Consider the following 23,550-nt stretch of genomic DNA (forward strand, 5'->3'; position numbering starts at 1 on the left):
CATACTACGTCTCCAGTCTTCAGACAGAATAGATATAATAGTTCTTAACATTTCTTTTACTTGCTACATCACGCATCTGATACTATTAGCGAACCGAAGTCGGGGTGCAAAAACACATCGTTGTCAATTCCAACAAGATCCCAATGCAGAAATTATTCATACATGAGAAGAGCCTAAAGGGGGATTATACCGAGCATCTTCAACACCAAGATCGTCCTTTGGCCTTCGTGATTGACCGACCACCTTGGTCCAGTGACAATTCTTGGACGGTGGGGACCCTGGGCTGCAGCAACGGCTGTGACTGTGCGTTCCTTGTGAGGCTGGAGATCTCATCCGCAGTCCAATAGCTTATCCAGGCTCGCCGCATGTCCTTCCAAATGGTTCGTCGTAGTTCACGAACCATTCATACCTCCGACCAGGGGTGCTGGAGAGTCCAATTCGCCCGGGGCCTTTCTTGTCTTGAGCGTAAGCGGGAACGGGTAGTCATCCGGCTCCTCTTCCTCACTGGGCAAAATGTCAGCATGATAACTGTGTCTTAGGGAGGCTAACTTACGGCAATCGCCATGCGATGTAGTCTTCCGTGCTCAGCCCTTCTTTACCTTCTTGCAAAGAAGCAAAATCCCCTGGGGTCATCATTCCAGATCTGTCTCTGGGTGAGCCGGGCACCGACAATGGTCTCGAGATCTTCTGCTCAGTGCCACCAATGATATCGTCAAACTCGTCGGCGTCTTCAAACGACGCAGGATACGCGCGTCGCAGTGCAAGTTGTCGAGCCTTCACATACTCCATGCCCATTCGTTTCCAGTCAAGAAGATCACTGAGCCGCTCAGTCCGATTCCGCTGGTTGATGCGCTGTCTCCGACTCTTGTTGGCAAACTCGAACATGTAATCTGTCAGCTGGTTGACCGAGTCGTCGACGCCCTTGAGACGTCTGTCGACGATGTAAATGCCATAGTCTGCTGAATTCTCAATGAGTTCCTCCATGTAACAACCAAAACCAGACAGGTTCGTGGTGATGGACGGTACACCCATCACCGTGCATTCGGCAGGAGTGTACCCCCAAGGCTCATAGTACGAGGCAAAGACGCCAAGGTGAGTGCCGCGGACAAAATCGTCGTAGTCCAGCGACAAGACGGGATTTGACGAGTTCAAGAATTCGGGGTGGAACACCACTTTGACACGATCAGAGGGCGAGTTGAAGAGCTGGACCCGGCGTAGTTGATTGAGGACAGGGTCTTCCGAGTCGTTCACCATGTTGTGCGTCACAATAGCCGGCAGATGGTGTCGTTTCATGGCAAAGAGACGACGTCGGAGCATCACCCGATCAGCTGGGGTGATGAGTTCTTTGTCATCGGGCATGGGATCTCCCTCCTTCCAGTGAACAGAGCGCTCGAACAGTCGGCGCCCGATGCCACGCTCGATGTTGGAAACGGTGTCGGACAACGCCTTGGTGACGGCCTGGCCCTTGAGAGAATCAACCGACAAGGATGTTGTCTGCGCGGGCATGATGAGGAAGGCAACCACGGTGAGTTTTGAGCCGGTGACCTTTAGTCTATGGTTCAGCCGTGCCAAAGACTCGATGAACATGTCGACTCCTTTGTTTCGATACTCGTATCTTCCGGCGGTGAAGAAGTATAGAGTATTCTCCAAGTCGAAATCAAGGTGACCATAGAAGTGGCCGCGCACAAACTCATGTATCTTTTCCTTCTGTATCGAGTGGAGATTTTGGAATTCATGCACAGCGGAAAATTTCTTCACGTTCAAGCCGTTGGGAAGGACGCCGTCGGGCTTGCGCTTCAGCAAATGCTCGCTCTCGAAGGCTGTAATGTGGGAGACGGTGGTGAAGACATCGGCGGAATGAGCAGCGCCTCTTTCGATGCAGTATCTGTGGTAGATGCCTCGTTTGCCGGCTTCTGCGTCGACATCGAACCATTGCAGGTTGTTGTAGAAATCGACCGAACCAGCGCAGAGATATCGGCCTAGGAGAGTGGCATGTGTGGTGAAAATGGTGGTGAGATCCATCTGTCGTTTCTTCGTTAGAGGGAGAGCTACTCCAGCAAGCCATTCGTGGAAGTGGGCAATGACTGCACGATCCCTTTCGCGCGAGATGAACTGGGCCACGTTAGTCTTGGGCGGTGCCACGAGAATGTTTCAACATCTTACTTCTCCCAAGAACCAAGCCACAAGGTAGCCAAATACGATAGCCTCGTTTGTTTCGTTGTCTCCAGCAGGAGAGGGGATCCCAGCTATAGACCAAAGATCCCCTTTCCATTCATCCAGCCAGCGATAGCCGGTCCCGGTGTTTATAAGGAGAACTCGCGGAGCGCCTTCGATCAGCCACCTTCCGTACAACAGCTCGATCCCTCGTTCTTGCATCGATGCTATCGTCTCTCGCAGAGGACCGGCCGGGGGCTCGAGTGCCTCTACTTCCACCGCAGCCTGGGCCAGTTAGCCGGTGTTCGCACCTTGCGGCGATGATGCGCATACCGAGTTCTTGTTCCATGGTCCTATCAGCGTATACTTGTCCCCATACTCGGCGGTTGTGACGGGAGCTTTCGACTTGAGCACCGAATAGATACCCCCCACTAGAGAAGATCAGCCCATAGAACTCGCCGAAGCGCATGTGAAGCAACAGACCTCGATTAGCAACCTCGGTAGCAATCTCGAACAGGAGATGGTTCTTGATGTCTCTCTTGGTCGAGTGTCCGTTCATTTTGGCGGATGTGAAGGGTTCGAATGCTGGCCGGGGACAGAGAGGAGGAGAGGGAGCTACGTAGCCCTAGGATGTCCTCGTACTCTCGAGGACTCGAGGATGGATAGCTTTCCCCGCAAAAGGTGAAGGTCTGAGCGGAAGCTTTTTGGAGTGTCCGGGATGGTCTGGGAGTGAAGACAAGCTAGGAGAAAGAACACTGCAAGGCCTCTGCTGCAGCTGTGTAGACAAGAAGAACCCAAGTGAGAAAATGCGCGTAAAACAAGAAGTTGAAGAGAGTGGTGGCAGCTTGGGGGAATCGAGGCAGGCTGGGCCGAAACGATGCAGCGAGTGTAGGTGGATTCAGTAGAAGAAGAGGAGTCGAAGAATTGGATCCACCGCCCTCGAACAAGGGCAATTATTCTTACAGCACCATAAATTCACCGAGCTTGTGTGAGGCGCTCGTTGGCTCGACTACACGAGGAAGATGCTAGCATGCTACGAGGGGATCCCCCCGGCCATGCCAAACTTTTGTGGGCTTTGGAGATGTGGGATGGAGTTTTCATCCTGCTACAGCCTCCAGCATCCCAGCACGCGTACCGTATACTCGGAGGCTATTCTCAGTCACCAGTGTTGTCTTTTCTACAGATGCGGAATGCAACGGTCTGTGCAGATACTGAGGACATCCTGTGCATGCACAGCACTGTGTGAGAGAATCGGAGGGATCCGTGGCGCTGGGTAGAAGCATGACATCTCACATTCCATGCACGGGTGGTCTGCTGCTGTCATGATCTTTTTACCCGCCCGAGTTCTAGGCGGGAGAATAGGCTGCTTAGAGACAGTGTAGAGTGCCACGGGCAGTGGAGCTTTAACTGGGAGCTGCCCACTGCGTCCAAGTACAACGCCCGCGGGGGCTCCCTAGGCGACCTACTAGCACGTTTGATGGGAGCTAAGTTAGAGGAGCTACGGATAGCTAACGCAGGGAGGTAAGCGCCTAATCCCAGCACCTATCACAAAGGCTCCTAGGCTCGGTCTACTTGCACCACTCCGCAGCGCATCGCCACGATTAACGTCATATGACGATTTAGGCATTTTCATCTGTCCTTGCATTCGAGGGGCGTCCCACTCTCACATGCGCATGATGCCAGACTGCGGTTGTGATTGATGCAATGTCCAACGCCCGCAACAGCCTTTTCAGAGCAACTTCTGTCTGATACGTGGGTAAGAGGAGAGGAGAGTTTCTCCGTACTCGTCGCCATGCACCCCATTCGGGGTCCCGCATTCTTTGCATGATTTCTCGGCGCTCGATCTTTGCCTACACATGTACCTGTAATGTACTCTGTACTTCTATTACTCTGGAATGAAATTCCCGACTGCCATGTACATATAGTCTGATCCTAGAGGGTGAGAGAAGGCCGCTTTAAACCGAGCTTTATCTAAGCCATTACACAGCATTTCCCTAAATACTCACCGAGTGCCTAATCTAGCGCCCCAGAAATCGGCAAAACCCCCCTGATCTACTGTACCTACCTTTGTACAGGTAAGTAGGCATCGGAAAAAGGTGAGAGAAGTGGTGGTTAGCCTGGAAAGCCAGGAGTGGACTGCTCCATCCATAAAACCGCTCTGTCGTCGCTGATGGTGTTCGTTTCAAGTTACGATATGAAGCTTGATGGAGGGTGATCCAGTCTGCGCCACATCCAACAGGAAAGCTGGTAGCGAATATTTCTCCCTAGAACTATAGGATCATAGAGGAAGTATCCATGGATGAGCTAAGTTGCCGTGCTGTGACGCGAGAGGAGCTCACCAATCCAAAGTAGAGTCGTTATGGCGATAACGAGGCAGGTGGAAACGAGGACGGTGACTTTGGAAGATATCAACGTGCTTGTAACTGAATACAAAATGTACTGTGTAAAGTCGTTCAGACACGTTGAGGTCTGAGAGTTGTTTGGACTTTGATCATTGTAACGAACAAACGGGTGCAAATATTGTTACGGGGACAGGGTGGAGGAGAGTTTGCTAGCGGATAGCGGATAGCGGACTCGCAATTTCTTCTAGTCTGAAGGGAGCCAGATACATTTGATTGCAACTTGCTTTTCTCTCTGAAGCCACCGAGACTGAACCTTGACCCATCACCATGGGTCGAAACCAACACTCAAGTGTAGTGCTCGGTGATGCTCAGCCAAAGGCTCAGGTAAAGCTGGCCAGGTTAAAGCGGCCTTCACCTACCCACTAGGTGTAAACCGTACATGGCAATTAGGTTTTTCCTTCTCGAGCAGTGTGTCATCTCTCAGATCGAGCCATGTGCTCCTTTTCGTTTGTGATTGTATTAGAAGTTAGTGCAACCGAAACTCTATCCAGGTCAGCGTTGAAACCTCTTCACTTGCACCGCTTGTAGATTTTGGCCAAAAATTCCTCAAACACGCCCTTCTTCAGCCCTTCGCTTTCATCAACCGCCGCGATCAGCTGGCGAATCTCACCGACGCGCTTCTCTTCGTAGTCCTGGTATCTCTTCTCCAGCTGCAGTTCATTGTACAGCTGCTTGACTTTGGCCTCCTTCTCGTCGTCCTTCTGCCCATAGTTCTGGTCCAGAAGCTCTCGCTGGGCCGGGCTGCATATCTGGAGAGCCTGGTTGATGAGCCAACCGCACTTGTTGTCCTTGATGTCTGTCCCGATCTTCCCAATCACCGAAGGGTCGCCAAACGCATCGAGGTAGTCATCTTGTATCTGGAAATACTCTCCAAGTGGTATGAGAATGTCGCGTGCCTGCTTGAGATTCTGCGGCGTAGCCAGCTGCAGGTAGTGCAAGGCGAGAGCGACAGGGAGGTAGAAGGAGTAGTATGCTGTCTTGTAGATGACGATGAATGTGTACTTTTGCATGCTGAAGTTGTTCAAGTCGACGTTATCTTCGGGCGCCGTGATGAGGTCACACAGCTGTCCGAGTTCTGTCTGCCACGTAACTTCGTGGAATAGCTCAATCAGGTCGAGGTATGCAGGATGAGATCGGAAATGTTTCTTCAACGTGAGGTATATAGAGGATTCGAGCATGAAAGAGTCGTTGATGGCGATCATACCCACGCCAGGCTGGCGATACCAACATGGCTCTCCTCGACGGGTGATGCTTGAATCCATGATGTCGTCGCTGACCAGGAAGAAGGCTTGCAGAAGCTCAGTGAGCCATCCTAGTGTTGCGAGGTCCTTGAACTCCTTGGGGGAGAGGGCCCGACCAAGCAACTGAGAGCCAGTGTCGGGCACCGACATGCCTCTGTTCAGCTTGCCCCCAGGCGTATTTGCATTGAGAGACTGGTTGCAAGTTAGACAGGTACAGAGATGAACCAGTGGTGTCGCAGCCTACTCTTTCGAACCATTGCAGCGCATTGTCTGGCAGATTGTACTTTTTGGCTTCTCCGAGCAAGTCCTGGACGAGCGAAGGAAAAACCTCCTCGAAGTCTTTGCGCACTGTCTTCTGTGCCATTTTGAAGTCTGGGGAATGGCGGGATGAGAGTGGTAGTGCAGTGCCAACGGATGTCAATCGCAGGGAGACCTGAAAGCAGGGGAAACTTTTTCGACACCGACACTTCGGAGCTCTCTCTCCCGAGTGGGCGCGACAACGAGGGGTTCTGAACATGCGCAGCATGAGATCTAATCTTATCTGATGGAATTACTTAATAAATGAGTCATCCTGTCTCTGCGAGGCTCTCCTTCTCTTTCCTTATCGATATCAACTCTTAGACTTACTTCTTTCGACCCGGGCTCGGTTCATGTCGGGAGCATCGGGCGCCTTCCTCCGCGTTCTTCTCTTGGGCTCTGAAGTCTTGCTCTGGGTGGCATGACTGCGCGTAACGGACTGTTGTCGCTGCTACTCGCAGTTGATCGTTCCCAATAATCAGAGTTCGGTGTCCTTGGGTGGCGTGCCTTGTGTTGTCCTCTTTTCTCGTTTCCCGCCCTGGGTAACCGGCATCTCAGGCCACTACACACAAGGCATGGGAGAGCGCGCTGCTCCTAGCACGCAATTCCGCCCAAATCCCACGCCTCTTGGATTGCGTTTGTCAGATGAGTGAAAATCCTGGTCTCCCATACGGTAATTCCACCAGATTGTTGTTAAGCTGATTTCTCCTGATCCCTTTGTCCAATCTCCTTGCTTGTAAATCCGCTTATTCGATATCAAGTCGCCCAAATGCCCAAATACTTCTTTGCGCCATCTCCTCCTCGCTTTTTCGTGTCTCTTAGTCCTCCTATACAATAGACCCTTGCACATTGACCAGCTCTACTACAGTTACCAGTCCTTACCCTTCCAAAGACAGAGAACCCAACATCTGCCACCATGAATCTCGCAGGCCCCATCTCACACAGCCTGTCTCAGTCTGCCATCCGCCATTTCTCTGCACAAGCACCGAGGCCAGCGACCAAATTGCAATCGGCGATAGCGGGCACCCTGATCACATCGGCTGTTGTACTACCATTTGTCCCGCCGGCAATCGAGTCTAAACGTGAACGAGAGTCTGGACATCCAAATGCCTCCAAAAAACATTACGCGCCTTTATGCTGCCACGTATAACATGAGCAAACACATCTGAACGACATTTTTATTTTGTTAGCATTTGAGGGCATTGAGGATAATGACACAGATATTGGTTGGAGCATCAGCATTATACTTCCCGAACAGCGAGCATGGGTCAAATGGAGTTTGAGATTTATGGGACATCGCGCTCAATATTGGAGCGTCATAAGCAATACATGTACACAACATTTTCAATAATGTCCTTGGCCAGTCTCTGGGACGGTGTTGCCAAATCCGCGTCGTCTGTTCTCGGCTTCTTCAACTGAACCGGTCGCCTTTCTTGCTTCTGTATGGTACAGCGGCTTCGTACTTGCTCTTTTCACGTATCCTCTGCTCACTGTCAACCGGCGCATGTCCTACTGGAGCAACATCCTCAGAGATCTCACTGCTTGGGCTTCCTGCATGATCAAGTCCTTTGGCATTGTGCGTGCCACTCGAAGGGTCTGCTTGTGTCCTTGTCCTTGTTTTACGCGGTGGGGCGTAGGAAGAGTCTTCTATCCGTCGCTGGTAGGCCTTTTGTTTCTGTTCGGCTTCGAAGCGTGCTGCCCGGTCGGCATTGATCGACTTCTTTGCGAAGTAGTAGGCACCTCCACCAGCAACGCAGAGGACACCCCAGCCATACCTAGCGTCGAGACAGTTAGCGCCTATAAACTCGCACAAAGGCCGCACATAGCAACATCCCCCAGACACCTGTGATCATGACTTCGCAAGCTCTGGCACGGTGGTGGAGGCAGGGGCACATCATCGCAGACTTACCAAGTCGATCTAATCTAGAGACAGAATCAGCGTGAGATCAGGGTCATGCGCGCAAACAATAACATACTGTGTTCATTTTCGGAAAATCTTTGTCCCATTACAGAACGAAGCAGCTTGAGAAGAAGTTTTTATTGTGTTCTGAATGTTAGAGTTATGGAAGTTGCTTGGTCGCTTATAGCTCGGGGTCTCTCGGGGAGGGAGAAGCCTTACGTAGTGGCGCCGTGAGCTACGACATCGCCTGCGCTTGCCTGCGGAAGTCCAACCGATGAGCATAGTGCCTAGTACGGAGTATTGTGGCCATTATGGCAGTGAGTACGGAGAACTATAGGCCTGCGACTGTCTGGTGGCTTGAGACCCAGGCTGAGTAAACATCTGTGATCACTGCCCACTCACTAGGCACCCGCCACTAGCCCATTCAAATACAGGAACTTATTCCATTTCATTCATTGCCATCAGTTCTTCTATCTAGTCTCCATCCTGCTTCCCTCCCTACCTGAAACCCTCTCGCTGTCCCTCGCTTTCGTACCTTTCGCATCACTCCGTCATCCTATCCACTTGAGCCTCTACCAGAGATCTTTCTCGCCGCTATGTCGCTCAAGCGGAAAGCCCTCGAAGACGTTAGTGCTAGATCTTCAAAACGCTCTACACCTGCTCCTGCGACTCCTGTCAGTCTAGAAAGCGATGAAGATTACGCGGGATCTGATGTCAGATCTCAAGATGATGCAAGCGACAGCGAGAAGGAACACATTCGAAAGGCGAGGGCAAAACTGGATTTCAGTTCTTTTCAAACGCCACATAGGAGAAAACAAACACAGTCCATATTTGGCGAGAAAGACTTCTCGTGGCTGTCCTTGAAGACCGACCATGAGAATCGTCCGCTCTGGATTGACCCCAGCGTGTCGTCCGGTTCGAAGAAGGGACCGAAGATTACTCTGGAGGCCTTCTCTCCTCTGGCGGCGCAGGCAACTGATCTTCTTACAACCATTGCTGAACCGCAGTCAAGACCCTCTTATCTCCACGAGTACAGATTTACGGAGCATAGTCTGTACGCGGCATTGTCGGTAGGTCTCCGTGGTGAAGACATTATACGTGCGTTGGAAAAACTTTCCAAAACTCCCGTACCTGAGTCGGTGATTGAATTCATTGATAAGCATACAAAGACTTACGGCAAAGTCCGCCTCGTCTTACGCAATAACAAGTTCTATGTTGAATCCGACGAACGACACATCATTGATATGCTGCTCAGAGATCCGGTCATCGGCCCTTGCAAAGCTGCAGGCACCGATGTGCAAGTCGGCAGAATCCAAACCAAGGCAACCGTCATTCAAGGGACGAGTAATGCCAAGGGCATGAAACAGGCTGACCAAGGAAATGCGGAAATCCCTCGCGACGATCCTCTGAAAGAAAACGAGGCTATGATAGCTGCACTGCGAGATGAGGAAGACGAGGAAGACACTTACAAAGAAGCCCCAAACTTCGAAATAGCACCGAACAAGCGTGATGTAGTGGCCAAGCAATGTTTGGATATTGGATATCCGGCTATCTCGGAATATGACTTCGCTGGGGACTTCGAAAACCCCACTCTCCCGATTGATTTGAGACCGTCGACGCAGATTCGACCATATCAGGAAAAGGCACTGAGTAAGATGTTCGGAAATGGACGTGGCAAGAGTGGCATCATCGTCCTCCCGTGCGGTGCCGGCAAGACGTTGGTCGGAATCACGGCTGGCTGTCACATCAAGAAAAGTATTATTGTATTATGCACCAGCGCGATGTCCAGTTATCAATGGGCCAACGAATTCAAAAAGTGGTCGGATGTGAAGGAGGAAGATATAGCAGTCTTCTCTGCCTCGGAAAAGAGGCGTTTTAATGGAGAATCTGGTGTCCTGGTTACAACTTATTCCATGATCACGGCCGGTGGCAAACGAGCCTACGATACCCAGCAAATGATGGACTGGGTGTACGGCAAGGAATGGGGTCTGATGATTCTAGACGAAGTCCATGTTGTCCCTGCGAAGATGTTCCGCAAAGTCGGTGAAAACGTTCGCGCCCATTGCAAACTTGGATTGACAGCAACATTGCTCCGGGAAGACGACAAAATCACCGATCTTAATTTCATCATCGGACCAAAGCTCTACGAAGCAAACTGGATGGAGTTGGCAGATCAAGGCCATATTGCGAAAGTGCAATGTGCTGAAGTCTGGTGTCCTATGTCCATGGAATTCTACCAGGAGTATCAAAAAGAAACAACTCGGAAGCAGGCTTTATATTATATCATGAACCCCGTCAAATACCAAGTGTGCCAGTATTTAATCGACTATCATGAAAAGCGAGGCGACAAGATCATTGTCTTCAGCGACAATCTTTTCGCATTGAAACACTACGCCATCTCGATGAAAAAGCCTTTTATTTATGGCGACACAAGCAACCAGGAACGAATCAACATTCTCGAGAACTTCCAGCACAATGAGCTTATCAACACCATTTTCCTGTCCAAAATCGGTGACACATCGCTTGATCTGCCCGAAGCCACATGCCTCATCCAGATCTCCTCCCACTATGGTTCGCGACGTCAAGAAGCTCAACGCCTCGGGCGTATCCTACGAGCTAAAAGACGTAACGATGAAGGCTTTAACGCGTTCTTCTACTCGCTCGTTTCAAAGGACACTACAGAAATGGCCTACAGTGCTAAACGGCAAGCTTTCCTTGTTGATCAAGGCTACGCTTTCAAGACAATTACGCATCTCGCTGGCATGAGTGACATGCCCGGGCTTGCATACACGACATCCCGTGAGCGGAATGAATTGCTCGCGCATGTCATGCTTCAGCAGGAGTCAGAGGCGGACGTCGAAAAAGTCGAGGACAACATGTGGAGTCATCTCAGTGCTGGCAACCGTTCGGCCGCCGCAAGGAAGCTCCAAGTCAGAAGACAAGCTGTATCTATGGCAGATGCCAGTGGCGGTGGTACCATGGCTCCGATGTATCGGGAGCAGGAGCGGAAGAACAAGAAGAACCAAGGTCCAGAGAGTGAGTGGTTTAGAAAGGAAGCTCGACGCAGAGAACTTGCCGCGAAGAAGAGAAGGAAAGAGAGAATGGAGGCCGAGAAAGCTGGTGCTTAGATATCATTCAAATGGCAACAGCATGAGCCACGGAGCTTCATATGTATCAATGAGACTCTTCACGATTACTTCAATCTAAGACTCGCACGAGCCGGTAAGCTGTTTGACACCCGCTGGCACCACTGGCATCAGCAGAAGCCAGTCAGTCCAGGCGCAGAAATCCCCTTTTCTGTCCCCAGAGTTGAGCGTCCTGTCACTCGGGGGCGATGACCAAGCTATTCTGACTTCAATCCGAGGACTCGATATGTGAAGTCGGTTCGTTTCACCCTGATGCAGAAATGGTCGGAGCGGCGGTTATGATGGTCTTACTCGACAGTGAAAAGAATGGCAATGCTAGAAACGAGTGACTATATTAATGAATGGCAGTCTGTCTAATCAACACAAAACCTCACTTGCTGATTGCCTCGACAAGTGCTTTCCCAGTAGCTTCAGCGCTGAAAGGATTCTGTCCGGTGATCAAGCGGCCTCCCTTCGAGACAACGACACATTCTCCCCACGGCTTGTCAGCCTTGACATATTTTCCGCCAGTTCTTTTATTAAGTTCGGTCTCGAGCATGAATGGCATGAATTCTGACAACTTGATCTGATCTTCTTCGTCGTTGGAGAAACCCGTCACCTCGGTATCGGCGACGAGGTAGCTGCCGTCGGAGAGTTTGACGTTGACGAGGGCGGCTGAGCCATGGCAGATTGCGCTGACGATTTTGCCGCTCTCAAAGAACTCCTTGATGAGCTGAATCGAGTCGGCATTGGTAGCGAGGTCATACATTGCTATCCAACTGTTAGGGAGGGAAGTGCCACTGATACAGAGCAAACTCACGGCCGTGGCCGCCGACATAAAAGATGGCGGCAAAATCCTTAGCTTTTCCCACCAAAGTCGACAGGACCTGTGTGTTCTTCCAGAGGGCTGATTCGTTCTCCCAGAATTGTCGGCATTCTTCGTCTTTGATCCAGTTATCAACTGAGCCTTGGTCAACGGGAGCTGCGCCCCCAGCTGGGGACGCAACGGTGATATCGGCAACCGCCTTTAGTTTGTTGTATGGATGTGCGAATTCGGGCTGTGGAAGTGTTTGTGAGTCCAAGTCCAAAACTCCATAGTCTGGGTAAGCGTACCAGATACCAGCCGGTAGTCTTGCCTGACGTCCCCATCTCGCTGTGAGATGTCAGGACGAAGAGCACACGGGGCTTGGATGAAGACATTTTTGCTGCAGAGAGTTTTCTAGTTGGATGAAAGATTCTTCTGAACATGAGAGTGGACTGTGAGTGATGCTTCGGAGCTGCACTCTGTCGATGCGAACATGTCTGCTTTTATCCTTGAAGCCGGCACCCATTTCTCCCAAGATGACACTGACTCTTTGGCTTTTGTTTATTACCAAGCATCTGCCGTGCTTATTCATGAAGCATTTCTCTAGGGGATGCCGTCGTCGTTCCTTGACGTCGTTGTCGGATAGCTCCACTCACGGTTCGGGCGTATCGCGAGACTGACAAAACCTTGCGCACCCCCCGAACATTTCTAACATCTTCTATTGAAACCGACGATGGCCAAAGCATTGTATTTGAAATACAAAACTTTACTCCGACTGAAGGCTTTTGTGCAGAAGACACAGACTGAGAGCGGGAGTTTCCGTGAGTCTGGTTACGGATGCTACCCGTCACGGCATTACGAAGCACACGAAGGGAGAGAGAAACGTCTCCTCTCCAGTCATTGCAACCTCCAGCGTCCGAACTCGTCAGTCGCATGCGTTTATCGTCCGTGTCGAGCGAATCAGGATCCCCCCTTGCGAATAAAGTAGTAAGCTCACGGCCAAACTCCCTGAGGGTTTTCGATGCTCTGGAGGGCAATATGACCGGGGATCGTCCCCTAGCATCCAATCTGAAGCTATCACCCTCAGTTCGTGATCTTTTAGATTCAAGCCCATCTTTGACACCTGGAGACCAGCTTGAAAATGTGGAAAGACGGCTCCACATTCAGCCAGACTCACAGTCAACTGTCAGCCAGGTGCATAATCTGGCCCACTGTGGCTCGCAACAAGCCCTTGAGTAGGATACCAGGAGCCTCTGAGCTTTCAAGCCAAAGGGGTGGTACATGGATTCTTACGATACGAGACAGGCAACAGTGTCGTTGACATCCATGTTGCCTGATCAGTCCGGGTCAAGAGCATAAATCAAATCCTACCAGATCGCGTTTCAATCAACGGATGCCTTCGATTTCTCAGACGTTTACTTCCAACAGACGAGTTGAGTCGGCAACAATCTTTCGCTATGGCAGACGAAGTGATCCTGTATGATATCCCGAGTAAACCACGATGCCATGGCTGGTCGCTCAATCCATGGAAAACACGCATGGCACTCAATTATAAGAGGATCCCGTACAAGACGGAGTGGACAGAGTTTCCAGATCTTGCACCAAAATACCAGGCATTGTAATTTTCCCCAGTCATGCTGCCCTTGACGCTGTTTTTCCGTCCCAATCTGTCAGAAAACTATACTGGACGCCAAGGGTTAACGAAGAAACAGCGCAATGACCCCTAACGAACAAGGCCGGCCATATACATCCCCCGCAGTGAAGCTCGATTCTTCGACTTACATCCAGGATTCGGCCACGATTGCGGTAGAGCTAGAGAAGCGGTTCCCTACCCCTTCGCTGTACCTAGACTCGCCTACTCTGCCCCGGGCATACGCCGCCGTTACCGCTGTATTGGTGGTCTACCGTCCCGTCTTGATGTGCAAGGTTATTCCCAATCTTCTCACTGAGAGAAGTGCCGAGTACATCGCCCGTACGAGAGCTGAGCCACTCAAGATGGCACTCGAGGAGTATGCGCGAGGAGACGCTGAACAGCTGGCTCTCACGAGGGCACAGGGTCCACTCGAGGATTTGGCGGCGCTGGTCAAGGAGAGAGGAGGTCCGTTTGTGATGGGTACAACTCGTAAGTTGCTCTCGTCGTTCCGGGAAAGTGATTTAGAGGGACATGAAGGCACAAGTGAGACAGAAGCTGATATCAGGTTTGTAGCATCGTATGGCGACTTTGTGATTGCGAGTTTCTTGTACTACATTCGAAGGGTTGACCAGGACATTTATGACGGGATGGTCGCAGTAGACACGGCACTCTCTGGGCTTTTCGAAGCATGTACGCCGTGGTTCCTCAGGGATGATTGAGGCAATACAGAGCATACTAGGTAGTGCTCGGGGCTGGGTGGACGACACTGGGCGAATCAGATACTGACGGATGTTTCCGTCTACAGCAAAGACACTTAGCCGTTGCTTTTCCTCGGATTACGCAGACTCTGATCATTCCATGCCACAATTGTAGTGCGTAAATCACCCTGCTTCCGTCGAATTTTCCTCACCACCTAAGTGTTTTACTATGGAGACTGGCACGGGTAATAAACCTTCTACAACCGCGGGCCATGCTTCTCAGCGGCCTCCCAAAACCCGCTCACGGATCAGTGCCGCTTGTCTTCGATGCCAGAGACGGAAAATCCGAGTGAGTACTCGCATCCCTTGTCCCAGACCTGCATGCATCCGCCAGACTGGCCCTGCCTGCGCGCGGCTTAAGTGACGGTTCATCAGTGCGATGCAGCGTTGCCTGCCTGCAGCGCCTGCCAGAAAGCAGGGGCGAAGTGTACCGGTGGAGGAGCGTTGCGCGAAGTCCCTCGCAGGTAACTCATCATTCCCTCCCCTTTATTTAACTTGGGCGTGAAGATGATGGGTGGCTTGTTAGCTTCGTCAACGACCTGGAGACACGGGTGGAATGGCTGGAGTCCATTATTCGCAAGAACCTCCCAAGCATCGATCTGAACCGTGTCCCGAACGATCGATCGGTTGGAACCAAGAACGAAGCATCCAGGGAGGCCGACTGGCCTCACTCGCGACAAGAGAACGATGTTCATAGCGACTCTCCAAGGGAAGATGACGCTCTCCGCGAAATCGTCGACCAGGTGGGCCTTGTGTCTGTATCCACAGGAGCAGACCTTCGTTACTTGGGTCCCTCCAGCGGAATCTTCTTTACCAAGTTCGTATTGGCAGGATTGGGACGAAGAATTCCGGCTGAAGAGCTGCCGCTTTCACATTCAATGGATGATGGCGGCGACGAACCCCCAGTCCCTACAGATCTTCTCGTTGTCGAACCACGCGGCCTCCCCTCGGACTACAAGCACGCTAGATGGTTGTCGGATGCGTATTTTAGGACTGTTCACCTGCAGTTTCCCTTCTTGCACGAGCCCACTCATCTCAAGACGATCCAGAGCATGTACGATGGCAGTGATGTTGGATCCGTCTCCGAATTTCAAGTTTTCATGGTCCTTGCAATCGGCGCCACACTCCTCTCACGCCGAGCAAAAGTGCAGCTGTCTGCGGAAGGCTACTGTGCATCAGCAATGAGCCGTCTCGACAGTATCCTCCAGAGAGCGTCTCTTCAAGGGGCTCAGTGCATTCTGCTCTTGGAAATGTATACCATCCACAATGCGTCTTCTGGCCTGAGCTTGTGGACTCTTCATCACCATTGTCTCGCTACTGTTATAGAGCTCGGAATGCAGCGCGATGTTCAAGGGAGCGTCTTTTCCTTTTTTGAGCAACAGATGCGAACCCGAATTTTCTGGTGTACCTATACCGTCGACCGCACCCTGAGCACTCTAATGGGGAGACCAGTCGGCTTAATGGATGAACAGTGCGAGCTGAGGGTGAGTAATGTCATCTTTCGATGCCGGTGCGAGTTAAACTAGAATTGCGCAGTTACCGTTGGATGTCGATGACATCGACCTCGAATCAGACCATCCCAAGTCAAGGCTGGCAGGGGAACCACTCACCAAGATGTCTAGTGCAGTCCATCTCTTCAGGCTGGCCAGATTCAATTCTGAAATCAAATGTGTGCTGTATTGCGTGGATCGACTGTATCCGCCTTACACGACACCGGCCATCACCAACGTCGTAGGATGGAGAGACGACATACTCAATCGGATGCGGCAATGGAACTAGGAGATTCCACGGCATGATCCGGATGGCAGCAGCCAACTATGCCGCGCTGATATTTTGTGCGAGATCAAGTATCACGAGCTTGTTATGCTTGTCCTCCGACCTAGTCCGCTTTTCCAGCATCCCTCCAAGGCATCAATACGGGAGTGCTTCTCGAGTGCTACGACGTGCTGCCTGCTCTATCACAATCTTTACACAACAGGCTCACTCCAGTATAGCTGGATTAGCGTCCAGTCTCTTTTCTTGTGTGTCATTACTATGTTTTATTGTGTATGGACTCCCGACGGTGTCGCCGACGAAGTGGATCTCGATGCCCTCACGCGAGCACTGAGGGCCGCGTCCGACGTTCTCAGCGCCACCGGAGAATATTGGCCTGAGGCGAAGAGGAGCCGCGACGTTTTGGATCGCATCTCGACAACCACCATGCACCGGTTCACCAGAGAGTTCAACAAGTCTCCCAATAGCCACAGAGGGCTGCTTGGAGTACAGTCATTGGCGAGCACCTCTTCAGCCTTGGGCCGAGAACAGCCTGACCCACTCGATTTGTCTCATGCGCCGCATGATCTGCCAGGATTCTCGTTAGAGGACGACGGAAATACCGGCTATGGTGACACATTTTCTCCTTTCCTCTCTGAACCCGCAGACTCTTTTACTAGTGCCGACGTACTATCCTACTTTATGAGTTCCGAAGGAAACGTGAACCCGACCGACGTTGAGATGTACGGAGAGGGCTACCCGAGCACAGACGAGGTTCTGAGAGGTTTCTTTGAAGACGGACTCCGTGATTATCGTCGAGGTCTCTAATAAGTCGAGAAGATAAATGTGGCATCTACGTGCGATCTGAAGGTGTTTGGGAAAGGTGATACAAATATGATTTCCGCACTTTCTGGTATGTTCATAGATATGACCCCCAATAGTACTCGATCGATGCGTAGTACCGAACCATATAATCTAATGGAACGTCAAGCTTGACGCTACGACGAAGTGTCGACCAAATGTGTATATGTACATACACCGGGCCACTTGATGTTTTTCAATAGAACAGAGCGCGCCTCGAGACTAGGATATTGGTATGCCATCGTAGAGTTGAAGGTCTGCAACCGTGTTCGCAGGTCGGTACTACGCGCGTACGTACGTACACGTACGTACGTAGGGATGCCGATTCACGGTCTATCCGGGCCGGTTAAAGGGAACGGGAAGAGGAAAACGCAGAGAAAAAAAAAGGGGGGGGGGAGGGGACTGGGGTACACCTCATGACGCGGGAAGGCCGAGACGCGGAGTATCCGTAACTCGTCCCCCCATCGCAAGACCCATCCAAAGAAGAAGCATCCTTTCTCACCGTTGGTTTGCCTTTTTTTAATGTTGTCCTCGCCTTTGCCCTCGTCTCGGGTAGTCTGGTCTTGTCTTGAAGTTCTGTGTTGATACACCTGTACACCCCGGCCCGTTCCCAAATTGACAAGTGTGTGATATTCGCAGTTCGTGAGCTGAACAGAAAAAGAAAAAAAGATGCCGTTGTACGAGATCGAGCACTGCGTTCCTCTCAGCAGGGCCGAGCGGGATGAGCTGGCGCGGGCCATCACGGAGGTACACACGCGGAAATTCTCGACGCCGAGTCTCTTTGTCAATATCAAATTCACGAGCACCGAGGTTGCGGAGGATGACGAGGAGAAGCGTCGTGTGCATTTATATATCGCCGGGAAAGAGGTGCGTGTAGATGCCCAAACCTCTTTTTCCCTTTAGCAGTCACCAACGGAAGATGAGGAGAAGTGCATTGATTTGAGAGGTTCTCTCTCACTCACTCTCACTCTCTCTCTCTCTCTCACACAGAGAAACTCATGCTAAGTCGTGCTTGTTCAGCGATCCGTCAATCGAATCCTAGGCTTTGTTCGAGGCGGAGGACCTCGCACGCCGACTCATCTGGGAGAGCTGGCGCAGCAGATACAAGATGCGTGGGATCGAATCATCAACAACGGTGAAAAGAAGAAAGCAGGACATGACGCGCCTCGAGAATTGAAAGTGGTCGCTATCGTCGGGTCCCTCGCTGCAGGCATAGAGAACGGGTTCCTTCTTCCTCCGGTACGTATGACCCCCGTACCGTTCATCTCATATGCATCTGTCGAATCTTTTCTGCGGGTTTTCGCTAATCCCTCCTGCGTCGGGGGTACTGCTAGGCTGGGGAAGATGCCGCCTGGCTGAAAACCCACCGAGCCGACTTTGAGAAACTGGCTGCCACGGGAGATCCAGACTTCACTGGCCTCGTGGAGGAGATGCGGACCAGGGAGGATCTCGTGCGGGAGTTGGAGAAGAGCGCCTAAGGCATTTAACCAGTTAGTCACCCGGTAATAGTTATGGACTTGTTATTCTGTCGGCTTGAGGTACTGCTACCCGCAGTAAAGGGGCTTGACGGTGAAGAGAGCCCTGTCAGGAGTTTACGTAAATGAACAAATCCATGCATATATATGTACATGTATATGTATATGTGCGTGTGTATATGTCTGTATTCTTCTGTGGTCTGATTGTCCATCAACTGCTGAATACATGCCTACTCCCTTGACAACAATTCCACTGCCCGTCATCCAAGTTGTTTAGGGTACTTGATAGGTGCTGAGCCGGCCACCAGCAATCCTATCGAGATCGTCCTTGCCCACGACACGATTCTCAACCCAGTCGTACGCGAACGAGAACGCGTCGGGCTTCCTCAGGCCAAGCCACTCACCTGCAACCACCACTGCAAGTATGAGTGACAGACAGGCCAGAATGTAGCTTGCAATCGAGAGACCGGTGCCGGGGTCGGACTTGACCACCGAATAGACGACTCCAGCGGCCGTGCTGACGAGGATGAGGATGGCGAGAAGGAAGTAGATTTTGCTGCTCCGTAGAAGAGAATGGTGTTAGTCTAGTCTCACAACAAAAATTTGTTCTCCTCCCTCAACCCCCTCCTGGAGGCCCCGGTGCCTCTAGAAAAATGGAAGGGAAAGCTTGATCTTGCCCGCCTCCAAAGTACGGCGCTGAAACAAATGAAAAGGGGAGACTTGACAGAGATTCTCTGAAAACCAAAGAAAACACCCCCTCACAAAATCGAAAGCTGGGGTGGGAAGGTAACAAGAACAAGACATGTCGCGTATTATAAATCTTACCTGGTATCAAACGTTTCTTTGATCTCCACGGCGTAAAACGTATTGTGGTCGTTTCCTCTCTTGGTCGAGCCAGCCATCCTGTCCAAGAGAAACAACATCATCTTGGACTTTTGGAGAGGATATCTCATCATGTAGACAAAGTGAGAAACGGCTTCTTGTCCTTCGGCCGAAATGGCAGGAGCCCTAGCAGTGACGAAGTAGTTTCCGGGATCGTGTCCTCTCTTGACGGTGCGTTCGAACTGGTTCAAAAGGCATCATCACCGATTAGCAAACACACACTCCCTGCAAAAAAAGTTCCAAGCTCCACGTTCCGGACTCCCATGATATCCCAGGCTCCTTTTTTTCTTTCCACAGTTTGATGGAGTCATGAAATAAAAAAACCTTCGAACATACGCGAATGAATATGGCAAATCCGATCGTTCTCATCGACGTCAGATCCCAGATTGAGCGTTGTCCGCGACGGCATATCGTCCAGTAATGCTCCTTCAGCCTGTTCACCAGCCACACGTCGGAGCTGTGGGCGACATCCGAAGAATACTCATGCGGGTAGAGTTCTCGGAACGTACGGTAGAGCTCCCTTTTCCGGCTTGAGATGATCCTCCCTTTGCTCACGGAGAAAAAATAAAGACTGCGTTTGATGTCAGCGTTGCGTTGAATGGGTCTATGCAGACTAAGACAAGGGGCTCTGGTAGGCTCACGCAATGGTCTTTGAAGCAGTCGAAAAATCGTCAACGACACCTCCTCCTACAGCGGCCGTCTTCGTTGGAGGAGCGACGACAGGGCCGCCTCCTCTAAGATGCAACCTGCGCCTGAAGTTCTGACCCCACATCTCCTCCACGATGTGCTCCGGGAGACCACCGCCTCTCATCGATCTACGCTGACTCAGACGCACCCCCGGGGAGGACTGAAATATACTCTGCACACGGCGGCTTCGCGGTCGAGGTCCACGGACAACTTCAAGCTCGCGGGTCGTTGACAGGCGCAGATCATCTTCTTCGGAAGGTATGGAACGAAGGCTCACTTCGCCGTCCTCGTCCGAGACTTCTTGCACCGTTGGCTGCATTCGGCGACGAGTGGATCTATACCGCTCCGCTATTCTCACCGGGGGACGAATATGTTCTTCATCAACAATTTCCCGATTATCCTGGTGAATGACCACCCGGCGTGGACTAATAGTGCGGACGAAGACATTCTCACGACGAGCACCCTCCTGCGGAGGTCTTGATGTCACCCTGGTTGTTTCCTCGAGGTCCAGTGCTCCTGGGCGGGCATTGCGGGGGTTTTCTAGATTGATCACATAGCTTCCTCGAGGGCCAGAGGACGGTCCTCCGCCAGAAGGCCTTGGTAGTGGTGGTTGTCCAGCGGTGGGACGGTCATCGTCGTCGTCACTGTCGTCCGAACCCTCCTGCGTCCTCCTCCTCTCACGAGGTGCTCGAGTCACGTATATGGACTCAGTAGGGTGTCGGCTGCGCTCACCACGCTCGGAATACTCATCAAGGTCGTAGTCATAAGACCCTCGCGCAAAAATAGGCATGGACCTTGGCGGCCCACCTCCTCCCGGACCCGGTCCTCCATAGTTGATAAAGTCATCGAATCTGTCGTCGTCGTCTCCATAGTAGTGCTCAACGAACCGCCTGCGGTGTTCCTGCTCTACGGTCTTCACTGCCTTCGTATAGGCACCGCGTCCTTCGCCAGTAGCGACGTATAGATCCAGGAGACGTTCAACCTCTCCGAACGAGGGCAGATTGCGCCTCAGCAACCGTACTTCTTGAGTTTCAACGATCGGAGACGCATCGGGTACTTCAATCACCACCTCGTCAGCTCCGGACCGTTTCTCACCGGCGCGCTCCCGCGGGAGAGGCTCCTCCGGCAGGTCGCGCGCCTCTCGGAGGCGCCCATCAGGTCCGCGCTCGACCCAGTAATTTCTCCGACCGGTGGAAAACATGCCAGGTCGCGTTGGACGTGAAGGGTCATGATGATCAAGGATGAAGCAGAAAGCACAAAGTTCTTCAGTGTGAAATAAGTCATTGCGATGAGGCTGAAGAATCGACAAGCTTAGCAAGCAAGCGAAGCTGGCCAGCAGCAGCTAAGTACGTAACAAGGTTACGGCGAGATAAGTACGGTGCGGCTGAAGAGCCATTTGGCGAGGGTTGTGTGGTCGTGGTCGACTTTTGGTGCGATGTACCGTTCAGATGTTAACTAGTTAGTTAGTTAGTCCTGCATGAACACGCGGCAGTGCGGATTGATTCAGTTAGTATATATAGGCTATATAGCCGGTGGATGGACAGTGGCTGCAGCATGATATGCCTAGAGCGTCAGTAGTGGTTGGCCTTGCAGGAATTTCGAGCGAAGTCCACAGTTAGATCTCGGGGCCAGCCACACATGGGATGCAGTGAGCAGCCCAGCCCGGCCAAAGGCGATCATTGTCTTTTCTTTTCTCGCCGTACCTGGTACCTGTTTTGATCAGATTCTGTGCGGCCGCATCAGCCTCGGTGGTGTTAAAGGCTGAAGTCCGAATCTCCGCAGTGTCGAAACTCAGAAACTCAATTATTACTACTTGTTGGTACTCACCACCCTCAGCCATTCGACCATTCAGAAGTGCCACTATCCACCGCACCCTGACATTTCCACACAGTGGGCAATAGAGCTGCGGGAAAATGTTGTCTCTTGTGGTGATAATGCATCCTCTCTAGCATCACGAGGCTGAGGAGCGATCCGAGCGATGCTCCAGGCCGGTGATAGAGGGAGAAAGGTTCTCCCAATCGCCGAGCAATGTTCAAGACTCAGGGACTTATAAGAATCTCTTTCCTCCTCTGAGGAGTCTTCTTCTCTCCTTCAACCATTCTGTGTGTGTGTACGTGTCTCATGATTCCTCCGCTACAATGACTGCCCCAGCACTTCATCTTCCAAAATCCCCCCTGGGCCGACACCGGCTGCTCTCGCCCAGTGCCGGAGTGCACGTCAGTCCACTGTGTCTCGGAGGCATGAACTTCGGGACTGCATGGACCAGCATCATGGGAGAATGCAGTAAGGAGAACGCGTTTGCCCTGCTTGACTATTTCTACGAAATGGGTGGTAACTTTATCGATACGTGAGTGGTAGTTTCGTTTTCTTTTCATCTTTGGGTGGAGGGGGAGGGGGTAGAAGAGAGGAGAGGAAGAGTGAACATTGTACATCACGGTCGTCTGGCGATGCAAGTGACATTAGCTGACAATATACCTTCGCTCTGGATAAACGCAACAGTGCCAACAACTATCAAGGCGAACAGTCCGAGACGTGGATAGGTGAATGGATGGCTCAGTACCCGTTTCGCCGGGACGAGATGGTCATCGCCACCAAATACACGTCGGCGTACAAGATCGTGTCGGAGCCACAGCTGCAACAGTCCAACTTTGGCTCGAACAACGCCAAATCCCTCGCCCTCAGCGTCGAGGCGTCCCTCGAGAAGCTGCAGACAAGCTACCTCGACGTCCTGTACGTGCACTACTGGGACTTCACGACGGGCGTCGAGGAGGTCATGCAGAGCCTCAACCACCTCGTCGCCGCCGGGAAGGTGCTGTACCTCGGCGTCAGCGACACGCCGGCGTGGGTCGTCGTCAAGGCAAACGCGTACGCGCGCCGCCACGGCCTCCGCCCCTTCAGCGTGTACCAGGGCCGCTGGTCCGCCGCGGAGCGAGACTTTGAACGGGACATTATCCCCATGTGCCGCGACGAGGGCATGGGTTTGGCGCCGTGGGGGTCGTTGGGTGGTGGATATTTCAAGCCGTCAGTCTCGCAAACTCCTCGATCGAACAAGGAGGATGATGAAGAGGGAAAGGGACGGAACCTCCCCAGCACGCTCACCGGAAAAGAGTCACAAGTCGGCCTGGTTCTGGAAAAGGTCGCCAACGCCCGCACGCCGCCCGTTCCCCTGACGTCCGTCGCGCTCGCGTACGTCATGCACAAGGCGCCGTATGTGACGCCCATCATCGGCGGGAGGAAGCTCGACCACCTGAAATCCAACATCGAGGCGCTCAGTATCCGTCTGACGGACGCCGAGATCGACGCCATCGAGTCCGCGTATCCCTTTGACGTGGGGTTTCCCATGAACTTCGTCGCGGCGAATCCAAAGGGCCCGAGGGGTCCCGAGGACATTGTGTTCACCAGGAGAATGAACCATTTGGATTTCGTCAAGGGTCCACAGCCTATTTTACCCGCTTGACATACGGGAGTACAGACATGGAATCAATCAATATAAGTAGCCTGGCAAGGCATTTCATTTTAGTACTCGTAGCAATAGTATGCCAGCGTACTAGGATATAGTACGCACAGAAGTATTACGG

The 23,550-nt window shown here is 52.0% G+C and overlaps 9 protein-coding genes across 9 annotated transcripts; 4 read left to right on the top strand and 5 right to left on the bottom strand.

Moving 5' to 3' along the window:
* Positions 1 to 392: 392 nt before the first annotated feature.
* On the bottom strand, positions 393 to 2,713 carry PV08_02369 (glycogen [starch] synthase; the record flags this gene model as incomplete). Its single annotated transcript, XM_016376728.1, has 5 exons — positions 393 to 504; positions 554 to 2,112; positions 2,164 to 2,439; positions 2,488 to 2,585; positions 2,638 to 2,713. 5 exons carry the CDS (start codon positions 2,711 to 2,713, stop codon positions 393 to 395), a joined length of 2,121 nt encoding a protein of 706 aa, XP_016238298.1.
* Positions 2,714 to 5,065: 2,352 nt separating this feature from the next.
* On the bottom strand, positions 5,066 to 6,161 carry PV08_02370 (farnesyl pyrophosphate synthase; the record flags this gene model as incomplete). Its single annotated transcript, XM_016376729.1, has 2 exons — positions 5,066 to 5,989; positions 6,042 to 6,161. 2 exons carry the CDS (start codon positions 6,159 to 6,161, stop codon positions 5,066 to 5,068), a joined length of 1,044 nt encoding a protein of 347 aa, XP_016238299.1.
* Positions 6,162 to 7,505: 1,344 nt separating this feature from the next.
* Positions 7,506 to 8,079, bottom strand: PV08_02371 (uncharacterized protein; the record flags this gene model as incomplete). Its single annotated transcript, XM_016376730.1, has 3 exons — positions 7,506 to 7,869; positions 8,004 to 8,017; positions 8,071 to 8,079. 3 exons carry the CDS (start codon positions 8,077 to 8,079, stop codon positions 7,506 to 7,508), a joined length of 387 nt encoding a protein of 128 aa, XP_016238300.1.
* A 511-nt stretch (positions 8,080 to 8,590) lies between these two features.
* Positions 8,591 to 11,122, top strand: PV08_02372 (uncharacterized protein; the record flags this gene model as incomplete). The annotated part of the gene is made up of 1 exon (XM_016376731.1): positions 8,591 to 11,122. The coding sequence occupies one exon, from the start codon at positions 8,591 to 8,593 to the stop codon at positions 11,120 to 11,122; it is 2,532 nt and encodes an 843-aa protein (XP_016238301.1).
* A 388-nt stretch (positions 11,123 to 11,510) lies between these two features.
* Positions 11,511 to 12,319, bottom strand: PV08_02373 (uncharacterized protein; the record flags this gene model as incomplete). The annotated part of the gene is made up of 3 exons (XM_016376732.1): positions 11,511 to 11,890; positions 11,940 to 12,177; positions 12,233 to 12,319. The coding sequence occupies 3 exons, from the start codon at positions 12,317 to 12,319 to the stop codon at positions 11,511 to 11,513; spliced, it is 705 nt and encodes a 234-aa protein (XP_016238302.1).
* Positions 12,320 to 13,640: 1,321 nt separating this feature from the next.
* Positions 13,641 to 16,895, top strand: PV08_02374 (uncharacterized protein; the record flags this gene model as incomplete). The annotated part of the gene is made up of 5 exons (XM_016376733.1): positions 13,641 to 14,046; positions 14,131 to 14,247; positions 14,823 to 15,799; positions 15,852 to 16,046; positions 16,095 to 16,895. The coding sequence occupies 5 exons, from the start codon at positions 13,641 to 13,643 to the stop codon at positions 16,893 to 16,895; spliced, it is 2,496 nt and encodes an 831-aa protein (XP_016238303.1).
* Positions 16,896 to 17,597: 702 nt separating this feature from the next.
* On the top strand, positions 17,598 to 18,406 carry PV08_02375 (uncharacterized protein; the record flags this gene model as incomplete). Its single annotated transcript, XM_016376734.1, has 3 exons — positions 17,598 to 17,795; positions 17,949 to 18,167; positions 18,263 to 18,406. The coding sequence occupies 3 exons, from the start codon at positions 17,598 to 17,600 to the stop codon at positions 18,404 to 18,406; spliced, it is 561 nt and encodes a 186-aa protein (XP_016238304.1).
* Positions 18,407 to 18,676: 270 nt separating this feature from the next.
* PV08_02376 (uncharacterized protein) lies at positions 18,677 to 21,173 on the bottom strand (the record flags this gene model as incomplete). The annotated part of the gene is made up of 4 exons (XM_016376735.1): positions 18,677 to 18,959; positions 19,229 to 19,467; positions 19,622 to 19,856; positions 19,927 to 21,173. The coding sequence occupies 4 exons, from the start codon at positions 21,171 to 21,173 to the stop codon at positions 18,677 to 18,679; spliced, it is 2,004 nt and encodes a 667-aa protein (XP_016238305.1).
* Positions 21,174 to 22,110: 937 nt separating this feature from the next.
* Positions 22,111 to 23,429, top strand: PV08_02377 (uncharacterized protein; the record flags this gene model as incomplete). Its single annotated transcript, XM_016376736.1, has 2 exons — positions 22,111 to 22,319; positions 22,472 to 23,429. The coding sequence occupies 2 exons, from the start codon at positions 22,111 to 22,113 to the stop codon at positions 23,427 to 23,429; spliced, it is 1,167 nt and encodes a 388-aa protein (XP_016238306.1).
* Between the last annotated feature and the right edge of the window lie 121 nt (positions 23,430 to 23,550).

Source organism: Exophiala spinifera (assembly GCF_000836115.1).
Source record: "Exophiala spinifera strain CBS 89968 unplaced genomic scaffold supercont1.2, whole genome shotgun sequence".
NCBI lineage: Eukaryota > Fungi > Ascomycota > Eurotiomycetes > Chaetothyriales > Herpotrichiellaceae > Exophiala > Exophiala spinifera.